Source organism: Salvelinus alpinus, chromosome 23 (assembly GCF_045679555.1).
Source record: "Salvelinus alpinus chromosome 23, SLU_Salpinus.1, whole genome shotgun sequence".
Taxonomy (NCBI): domain Eukaryota; kingdom Metazoa; phylum Chordata; class Actinopteri; order Salmoniformes; family Salmonidae; genus Salvelinus; species Salvelinus alpinus.
Window position 1 is genome coordinate 6,130,263 of NC_092108.1, and position 10,658 is coordinate 6,140,920.

Sequence of the window (10,658 nt, forward strand, 5' to 3'; positions counted from 1 at the left end):
TTGTTGTTGTTGTTGACTGTGGAGAACACAGTGCATTCACAGTTCTGTCATGGCTGTCTCTACGAAGCTCAATATCTGGTGATTCATCTGCCTCATTAGTAACACATTCCAATGTTTGTGTGTGTGTGTGTGTGTGTGTGTGTGTGTGTGTGTGTGTGTGTGTGTGTGTGTGTGTGTGTGTGTGTGTGTGTGTGTGTGTGTGTGTGTGTGTGTGTGTGTGTGTGTGTGTGTGTGTGTGTGTGTGTGTGTGTGTGTGTGTGAGTGTGTGTGTGAGAGAGAGAGACACACAGAGAGAGAGAGAGAGACACAGAGAGAGAGAGAGACACCCACAGTGAGAGAGACACACACAGAGAGCGACACACAGAGAGAGACAGAGTGTATGTGTGTGTGTGTGTGTGTGTGTCGCTGTCTTGAGCCTTTAGTCCCACACAGAAACAGAACTAATTATGTAGGAAGAGAATCGTTTGTCTTCTGAAACCCAGTCTCTGAGTAGTAGGCCCCAAGTTCCACACGTCAGGTGCCAGTTTCCCCAGACACATATTAAGCTTAGTCCAAGACTAAAAAGCATTTACAGATTCTCCATTAAAAATAGCTTTTTAGTTAGCCTCGTTGGACCATCCTGATCTTCCATTCTGTGTGAAGTGAAGTAAATCAATAGTGATAGGCTCAGAATAGTGGACCAGGATACTTTAGTCCAGGACCAGGTATAATAGTGGACCAGGATACTTTAGTCCAGGACCAGGTGTAATGGTGGACCAGGATACTTTAGTCCAGGACTAGGTGTTATAGTGGACCAGGATACTTTAGTCCAGGACCAGGTGTAATGGTGGACCAGGATACTTTAGTCCAGGACTAGGTGTTATAGTGGACCAGGATACTTTAGTCCAGGACTAGGTGTAATAGTGGACCAGGATACTTTAGTCCAGGACTAGGTGTAATAGTGGACCAGGATACTTTAGTCCAGGACTAGGTGTAATAGTGGACCAGGATACTTTAGTCCAGGACTAGGTGTAATAGTGGACCAGGATACTTTAGTCCAGGACCAGGTGTAATAGTGGACCAGGATACTTTAGTCCAGGACCAGGTGTAATAGTGGACCAGGATACTTTAGTCCATGACTAGGTGTAATAGTGGACCAGGATACTTTAGTCCAGGACTAGGTGTAATAGTGGACCAGGATACTTTAGTCCAGGACCAGGTGTAATGGTGGACTAGGATACTTTAGTCCATGACTAGGTGTAATAGCGGACCAGGATACTTTAGTCCATGACTAGGTGTAATAGCGGACCAGGATACTTTAGTCCAGGACCAGGTGTAATAGCGGACCAGGATACTTTAGTCCAGGACTAGGTGTAATAGTGGACCAGGATACTTTGAGAGAGAGAGAGAGAGAGAGAGAGAGAGAGAGAGAGAGAGAGAGAGAGAGAGAGAGAGAGAGAGAGGTAGAGAGAGAGGTAGAGAGAGAGGTAGAGAGAGAGAGAGAGAGAGAGAGAGAGAGAGAGAGAGAGAGAGAGAGAGAGAGAGAGAGAGAGAGAGAGAGAGAGAGAGAGAGAGAGAGAGAGAGAGAGGTAGGTAGGTAGGTCGAATTTTCTCCACTCACACTCGTTCCACATTATTTAAGAGAAGTCTTCAAGCATTTTGTCAAGTTACCAAAACATTTATTTTAGATTTTTACAATAAACTGTAAACATAATTTCACAGGTTTGAAAGGTTTTATTTAGTCTGTAGTTAAACTGTTACAATGAAGAAAGGAAGGAGAGGGAGATGCTAACATCATGATCAAAGTCTGAGTCAGAGAAAGAGAGAGGCACTTGGAGAGACAGGACCCCTAGGGGTGCAGCTCGGCATTGTGGGTAGAACAGTAGCGATAGAAGGGTTGGTTGTTTAGCAACAAAACCGACGTGTGCGCAACTATAGACAAAAACAGACGGGGTTGGCTGAGAATGTTGATAACATGTAAACTATATTTAGTCTCCAATGTTTATTGAAAACATAAATACATTTGCACAATGAACACTTGTTGTCTCTCGAGAAAAACAATGTTACAGTTGTTGGTCAGCTAGCTAACAAATTTTAGCCATATTATCATAGATGTGACAACAGTCAAAATATCAACAACAAAAAAAGGCATGCTATCAAGAACAAGAGGAAAGTAGCTCAATCAAATGTATTTATAAAGCCCTTTTTACATCCGCCGATGTCACAAAGTGCTGTACAGAAACCCAGCCTACGTCCCCAAACAGCAAAGCAATGCAGGTGTAGCTGAAACGAACCACCTACGATTCCCCCTTTGGCAGCTTCTTGTCATCCAGAATCACAACACAGGTACTTCTACCCCCATTGAAGTTTGCACATCGTTTTCTCCTGACTTTTGTCAGCTAACCCATCTATAAGACATATCGCACCATAGTTTAGCCTAATCTGACAAAGATTAGGATTAGGATTATTTAATCCTTTGCGGAAGGGAAAATAATCTGTAAAAAATAAAGCAACATGGAATTATCACAAGGATTTACAACCCCTCTAGAGAGTGAACAATACAAGACGGTCAAATCAACACATTGTTCAGAATCCAGTTTTAATATGAATCAACCATCAAAAGCACACGAAAACACTTCCTCATTACTGGTACAGAAACGGTCCAACTATTAAGGGATAATTTACTTGGCATTATTCACAAACTGTTAGGAAATAGACAAGAAGTATTTTTCTCTCCTTTAAAAAAAATAATTCCCCCGGCCCAAATATATTAACTTAATTGTACAAATCAAGGTATATACAGGGTTTGATATCCATCCTGTAGCATCTCAACATTAATGTACATAGAGCGACTGAGGTATACCATTCTGTGGGATAAAATTGATCTGTCAGAAGAAGCCTGTTGAGTGCATATGTAAACTGGCTTAGTGGGAACAAATAATCAAAACCAGGAAGTAATAGTTTAAAACAACAACACGGGTCAGTTATGAGACAACATGGTTTGAGGTGGTTGTAGTCCAGCTTGGTTTAGTAACCCTTACTGTATATAGGCCTACTATGTATATAACCCTTACTGTAGAGTATAGTGTAGTCTTGGAGGGGGAGAATAATGCTGTAAGTGCTTTATAATGGTCAATATTTACAAAGGAGATTCTTCATAATTATTTGTATTGCTGATATTACACTGTATCCCAAACACAACAACCTAGTATTACTTACTTACCCATTTGTTTCTCAAAAGATATTTAACACAAACAAATATATTTATTGCAAATGTATTTTCTATATAGTTTAAAAACCAACATTTATTAAAACATTAATATTAAGAGCTTTGGTACACATGCACGTTTCTTTTTTGAAGAGTGGATTCAGAAAGAGAACAGTATTGTACAACATAATAATAATAATAATTACAGTTTTTGCAAAATTCACTTTTTTTCTGTAGCACCTTTGGTGTTCTGAGTTCCGCACAAAATCACCTCTGTGGTTGTATCTGGAGCAACACTGGAGCTACCAGACAGGGAGGCTGGGCTGGGGGAGGGACGAGGGAGGAGACAGGGAGGCTGGGCTGGGGGAGGGACGAGGGAGGAGACAGAGTAGGCTGGGCTGAGGGAGGGACGAGGGAGGAGACAGGGTAGGCTGGGCTGAGGGAGGGACGAGGGAGGAGACAGGGGAGGCTGGGCTGGGGGAGGGACGAGGGAGGAGACAGGGAGGCTGGGCTGGGGGAGGGACGAGGGAGGAGACAGGGAGGCTGGGCTGGGGGAGGGACGAGGGAGGAGACAGAGTAGGCTGGGCTGAGGGAGGGACGAGGGAGGAGACAGGGTAGGCTGGGCTGAGGGAGGGACGAGGGAGGAGACAGGGTAGGCTGGGCTGAGGGAGGGACGAGGGAGGAGACAGGGGAGGCTGGGCTGGGGGAGGGACGAGGGAGGAGACAGGGAGGCTGGGCTGGGTGAGGGACGAGGGAGGAGACAGGGAGGCTGGGCTGGGTGAGGGACGAGGGAGGAGACAGGGAGGCTGGGCTGGGGGAGGGACGAGGGAGGAGAGGGGGGGCTGGGCTGGGGGAGGGACGAGGGAGGAACCAGGGAGGCTGGGCTGGGGGAGGGACGAGGGAGGAACCAGGGAGGCTGGGCTGGGGGAGGGACGAGGGAGGAGACAGGGAGGCTGGGCTGGGGGAGGGACGAGGGAGGAGACAGGGAAGCTGGGCTGGGGGAGGGACGAGGGAGGAGGCAGGGAGGCTGGGCTGGGGGAGGGACGAGAGAGGAGACAGGGAGGCTGGGCTGGGGGAGGGACGAGGGAGGAGACAGGGTAGGCTGGGCTGGGGGAGGGACGAGGATAGAGACAGGGAGGCTGGGCTGGTGGAGGGATGAGGGAGGGGGAGAAAAGGGGGAGAAAAGGAGGTTTTGAGGGTTGGGGTGAGTGGGTCCTCCCTCTGTTTGCTGAAAGTGCGCCACTGTCCGTCCACGGCATCAAACGTCCTTTATTCCTGATGTCACTTCCTCTCGTTACAAGTTAAAGTCATTGCGTAATTGGCCCTACAAGGGCGAGGAGTATTCCCCTGGGACAATGCTTTTATGACAGGGCAGAGGGAGGGCATGTTGTTCTATAGGTGTGTAGCTCAGAGGAGTGGGGGGGCATGTTGTTCTGTAGGGGGTAGGGCAGAGGGGGGGGGCTGTTGTTCTATAGTGGGTAGGGCAGGGGGGGGGGGGGGGGGCTGTTGTTGAATGGGGGAGGGCAGCGTGCTGGTGGTCTGATGCTGGTGGTCTGATGCTGGTGGTCTGATCATATGAATGATATAAAACACAGGTTTTGTTTAGAGCACCTGAGACAAGGCCAGGTCGGGTCTAGGAGAGAACAGGGAGGGGGGACGGTTATGGTTCAGGTGGTGGTAAGGTCCTAGCCCATGAAGCAGACGGGGCCCACCTCGAACCCGAACCGCTGGCTGGGGTCGCCAAAGTCATTAAACATGACGTCGATGATGGGCACTTGGTCGACGCGAGGAGTGTTGATCTCCATCACCGTCTTGGAGTAGCCCGACTTCAGCTGGAGAGGGGAGGGAGAGAGGGGGAGGGATGGAGTTATTCTGGTGTCAAATTCAGATCCTAAGATCAATCAATATCTACCAGTAACTACCATATGAAGACCAATTAGCAATCTCCAATGGAACCAAAGGAACCTCTAATTTGAACCAATGGAATCTCCAATGGAACCAATGGAATCTCTAATGGAACCAATGGAATCTCCAATGGAACCAATGGAATCTCTAATGGAACCAATGGAATCTCCAATGGAACCAATGGAATCTCCAATGGAACCAATGGAAAATCCAATGGAACCTCTAATGGAACCAATGGAATCTTCAATGGAACTAATGGAATCTCAATGGAACCTCTAATGGAACCAATGGAATCTCTAATGGAACCAATGGAATATCCAATGGAACTAATGGAATCTCTAATGAAACTAATGGAATATTCAATGGAACTAATGGAATCTCTAATGAAACTAATGGAATATTCAATGGAACTAATGGAATATCCAATGGAACCAATGTAATCTTCAATGGAACTAATGGAATCTCCAATGGAACCAATGGAATCTCTAATGGAACTAATGGAATATTCAATGGAACTAATGGAATATCCAATGGAACCAATGTAATCTTCAATGGAACTAATGGAATCTCCAATGGAACCAATGGAATCTCTAATGGAACCAATGGAATCTCCAATGGAACTAATGGAATCTCCAATGGAACCAATGGAATCTCCAATGGAACCAATGGAATCTCCAATGGAACCAATGGAAAATCCAATGGAACCTCTAATGGAACCAATGGAATCTTCAATGGAACCAATGGAATCTCTAATGGAACCAATGGAATCTCCAATGGAACTAATGGAATCTCTAATGAAACTAATGGAATATTCAATGGAACTAATGGAATCTCCAATGGAACCAATGTAATCTACAATGGAATGAATGGAATCTCAATGGAACCAAAGGAATCTCTAATGGAACCAATGGAATCTCTAATGAAAACCAATGGAATCTCCAATGGAACTACTGGAATCTCCAATGGAACTAATGGAATCTCCAATGGAACTACTGGAATTTCCAATGGAACTACTGGAATCTCCAATGGAACTAATGGAATCTCCAATGGAACTAATGGAATCTCCACTGGAACCAATGGAATCTCCACTGGAACTACTGGAATCTCCAATGGAACCAATGGAATCTCCAATGGAACTAATGGAATATTCAATGGAACTACTGGAATCTCCAATGGAACCAATGTAATCTACAATGGAAGTAATGGAATCTCAATGGACCTCATGGAATCTCTAATGAAAACCAATGGAATCTCCAATGGAACTACTGGAATCTCCAATGGAACTAATGGAATCTCCAATGGAACTACTGGAATATCCAATGGAACTACTGGAATCTCCAATGGAACTAATGGAATCTCCAATGGAACTCCAATGGGAATCTCCACTGGAACTACTGGAATCTCCAATGGAACTAATGGAATCTCCAATGGAACTACTGGAATCTCCATGGAACTAATGAAAATTTCAGCAGAACCAATTAAATCTCCGATGGAAGTAATGGAATCTCAATGGACCTCATCTCAATGGAACGTATGGAATCTCCAATGGAACCAATGGAATCTCCAATGGAACGTATGGAATCTCCAATGGAACCAATGGAATCTCCAATGGAACGTATGGAATCTCCAATGGAACTAATGGAATCTCAATGGAACTAATGGAATCTCAATGGAACTAATGGAATCTCAATGGAACTAATGGAATCTCCAATGGAACTAATGGAATCTCTAATGAAAACCAATGGAATCTCCAATGGAACTACTGGAATCTCAATGGAACTAATGGAATCTCCAATGGAACTACTGGAATCTCCAATGGAACTACTGGAATCTCCAATGGAACTAATGGAATCTCCAATGGAACCAATGGAATCTCCACTGGAACCAATGGAATCTCCACTGGAACCAATGGAATCTCCACTGGAACTACTGTAATCTCCAATGGAACCAATGGAATCTCCAATGGAACTACTGGAATCTCCAATGGAACTACTGGAATCTCCAATGGAACCAATGGAATCTCCAATGGAACTACTGGAATCTCAATGGAACTAATGAAAATTTCATCAGAACCAATTAAATCTCTGATGGAAGTAATGGAATCTCAATGGAACCAATGGAATCTTCAATGGAACCAATGGAATCTCTAATGGAACCAATGGAACCAATGGAATCTTCAATGGAACCAATGGAATCTCTAATGGAACCAATGGAACCAATGGAATCTCCGATGGAAGTAATGGAATCTCAATGGAACTAATGAAAATTTCATCAGAACCAATTAAATCTCCAATGGAACTACTGGAATCTCAATGGAACTAATGAAAATTTCATCAGAACCAATTAAATCTCCAATGGAACCAATGGAATCTTCAATGGAACCAATGGAATCTCTAATGGAACCAATGGAATCTCTAATGGAACCAATGAAATCTCCAATGGAACTACTGGAATCTCAATGGAACTAATGGAATCTCTAATGGACCTAATGGAATCTTTAATGGAACTAATGGAACCTCCAATGGAACTAATGGAATCTCCAATGGAACCAATGTAATCTTCAATGGAACTAATGGAATCTCAATGGAATCTCCAATGGAACCAATGGAATCTCTAATGGAACCAATGGAATCTCCAATGGAACCAATGGAATCTCTAATGGAACCAATGGAATCTCTAATGGAACCAATGGAATCTCTAATGGAACCAATGAAATCGCCAATGGAACTACTGGAATCTCAATGGACCTAATGGAATCTCCAATGGAACTAATGGAATCTCTAATGGAACCAATGGATTCTCTAATGGAACCAATGGAATCTCCAATGGAACCAATGGAATCTCTAATGGAACCAATGGAATCTCTAATGGAACCAATGAAATCTCCAATGGAACTAATGGAATCTCCAATGGAACCAATGAAATCTCCAATGGAACTACTGGAATCTCAATGGAACCAATGAAATCTCCAATGAAACTAATGGAATCTCTAATGGAACCAATGAAATCTCCAATGAAACTAATGGAATCTCTAATGGAACCAATGAAATCTCCAATGGAACCAATGGAATCTCCAATGGAACGTATGGAATCTCCAATGGAACGTATGGAATCTCCAATGGAACGTATGGAATCTCCAATGGAATCTCTAATGGAACCAAAAGCATCTATAATGGAGACAATGGAATCTGTGTTGGCACTAACATAATCTTTAATGGCACTAATGGAATCTATAATGGAACCAATGGAATCTATAATGGAACCAATAGGATCTCCAATGGGACAAATGGAATCTCTAATAGAACTAATGCAAATTCCAATGGAAGCTCCAAGCTGCAAGCTAAATCTGACTTTTTACGACTACATACCGAGCATCCGTCCGACAGGGCCTTGATGAAGGGGTTGTTATCGTAGGACATCTCCTCGTCGTTGGAGCCCAGGAAGCGTAGAGCCTTGTCGTAGCCGTCTGCCTTGGCATCGTACCAGGCTACAGACTGGTGGCAGATGTAGGTGAAATTCTGACGGGCTGACGAACTGAGCAGCTTCAGGAAGGTCATCTGGACTGTCTGGATGGTGTTCTCCTCCATGTCCACATAGTTCAACTGGGAGAAGGAGGGAGGGAGGGAGGGTGGGAGGGGGAGGAAGGGAGGGAGGGAGGGTGGGAGGGGGAGGAAGGGAGGGAGAGAGGGAGGGAGGGGGAGGGAGCAGGAAGAGGTGTAGAGAGGGAGGGAGGGAGGGAGGGAGGGAGGGAGGGAGGGAGGGAGGGAGGTGTCGAGAGGATTATGGAGATGATACATTTAGTCTCACTGTAGGTTATCTTGCCCTGGGTCTAAAATGTCTATTGTACATCTCAATCTTGATGTTGATCATGTACGACTGTTTTGAGAGTTGGATATTTTGTAATACTTACTATTTTTCCACGTTTGAATTCACTGAACCATGATCCAGGAGCCTCTTTTGGCCAGTTAGATATTCTGACCTGTTACACAGAACAAACACAACACCATGAATGAATGAACAGGTTACCAGGTTAGGAAAACAACATGTTTACTGTTATAGGTGTGGCAGGTTCACTGTTGGGGTGGTAGGTAGCCTAGAGGTTAGAGCATTGGGCTAGTAGCCGTAAGGATGTTAGATCAAATCCCTGAGCTGACAAGGTAAAAATCTGTTGTTCTGCCCCTGAACAAGGCAGTTAACTCACTAGGCTCTTGTTGTAAATAATAATTTGTTCCTAACTGACTTGCCTAGTAAAATAAAGGTTAAATAAAAAAAAAAGGTCTATAGCTCTACATCCTAAATAGACAGTAAAACACTGAGTATGAAATTGTTAAAAGGTTCATATTAACTACTGTACACTCTTAGAGAAAAAGGGAGCTATCTAGAACCTTAAAGGGTTCTTTGGCTGTCCCCATAGGAGAACCCTTTGAAGAACCCTTTTTGGGTTTCATTGGGTTCCTTTCTACATAGGGTTCTACATGGAACCAAAACGGGTTTTAACTGGAACCAAAAAGGGTTCTCTTATGGGGACAGCCGAAGAACCCGTTTGGAACCCATTTTTCTAAGAGTGTATCTATAGGCATTACAGACATTACAGACATTACAGACATTACAGACATTACAGACATTACAGACATCACAGACATCATTTTCCAGAAATGACCAATGGAAACGTACGCCAGCGGACTTCTTGTCAGGGTAGATACAGGTCTCTCCTCCAGCGGTGAAGTTACAGTAGACCTTGAAGGAGTCTCCAGTACAGCCCTGGTTAGGATCAATCCAGTATTCACCTGAACATCACAAAACACACAATCAGGATGGCAAGGTCATTAACATGATGTACTGGGGCCCTATGGCAAGGTCAATAACATGATGTACTGGGGCCCTATGGCAAGGTCAATAACATGATGTACTGGGGCCCTATGGCAAGGTTATTAAACAATGTCCCTCATAGTACTGTAAAACAGAAATCATTCCGATTGTAATGAGATGCTCAGATTATAATGAGTTGCTCAGATTGTAATGATATGGTCAGATTATAATGAGATGCTCAGATTGTAATGAGATGCTCAGATTGTAATGAGATGCTCAGATTATAATGAGATGCTCAGATTGTAATGAGATGCTCAGATTGTAATGAGTTGCTCAGATTATAATGAGATGCTCAGATTGAGTTGAAACCAGCATACACAGTACGTCACCAGGAAACAACATTGTAAGTCACTACTCTTTGTGATTTTTTTTTTTAACTTTCCTACTTTACTGCAACGTTTCAGTCACATAGACCTTTGGCCAAGTCAATGTCGCACTTGTTAATGAATATTTAATATGCAATGTCTATTTGCTGTGTGTGGGGGCTCCTTCTAGCAGCTGCTCTCTCTCTCACTTCATTGCTAACCAGCTCCTGAAGTTGCTGTAATGATGATGATGATGTTTTTTGTAACTCAGTCTGTCCTTTTATATGTACTGTTTATAAATCTGTGTTTTACCTGGAAACCAAAGTTCCCTCTGAGGACAATGCAGTCTGTTTGATTTGATTGCACCCACCGTTAGGGAAGTCAGGCTGGCT

The 10,658-nt window shown here is 43.9% G+C and overlaps 1 protein-coding gene across 1 annotated transcript in view; it reads right to left on the reverse strand.

Moving 5' to 3' along the window:
- Positions 1-2,559: 2,559 nt before the first annotated feature.
- The window catches only part of LOC139550125 (collagen alpha-1(XI) chain-like), a 182,867-nt gene continuing 174,768 nt past the window's right edge, over positions 2,560-10,658 (reverse strand). The window contains exons 60-64 of the mRNA XM_071360770.1: positions 10,637-10,658; positions 9,767-9,879; positions 9,003-9,071; positions 8,461-8,694; positions 2,560-5,019 (exon numbers count right to left, since the gene is read on the reverse strand). The exon at positions 10,637-10,658 is cut by the window's right edge and continues 249 nt beyond it. Of these exons, the coding sequence (XP_071216871.1) occupies positions 4,873-5,019; positions 8,461-8,694; positions 9,003-9,071; positions 9,767-9,879; positions 10,637-10,658 (585 nt within the window). The 3' untranslated portion in view covers positions 2,560-4,872. The remainder of the gene's footprint in view (positions 5,020-8,460; positions 8,695-9,002; positions 9,072-9,766; positions 9,880-10,636) is intronic.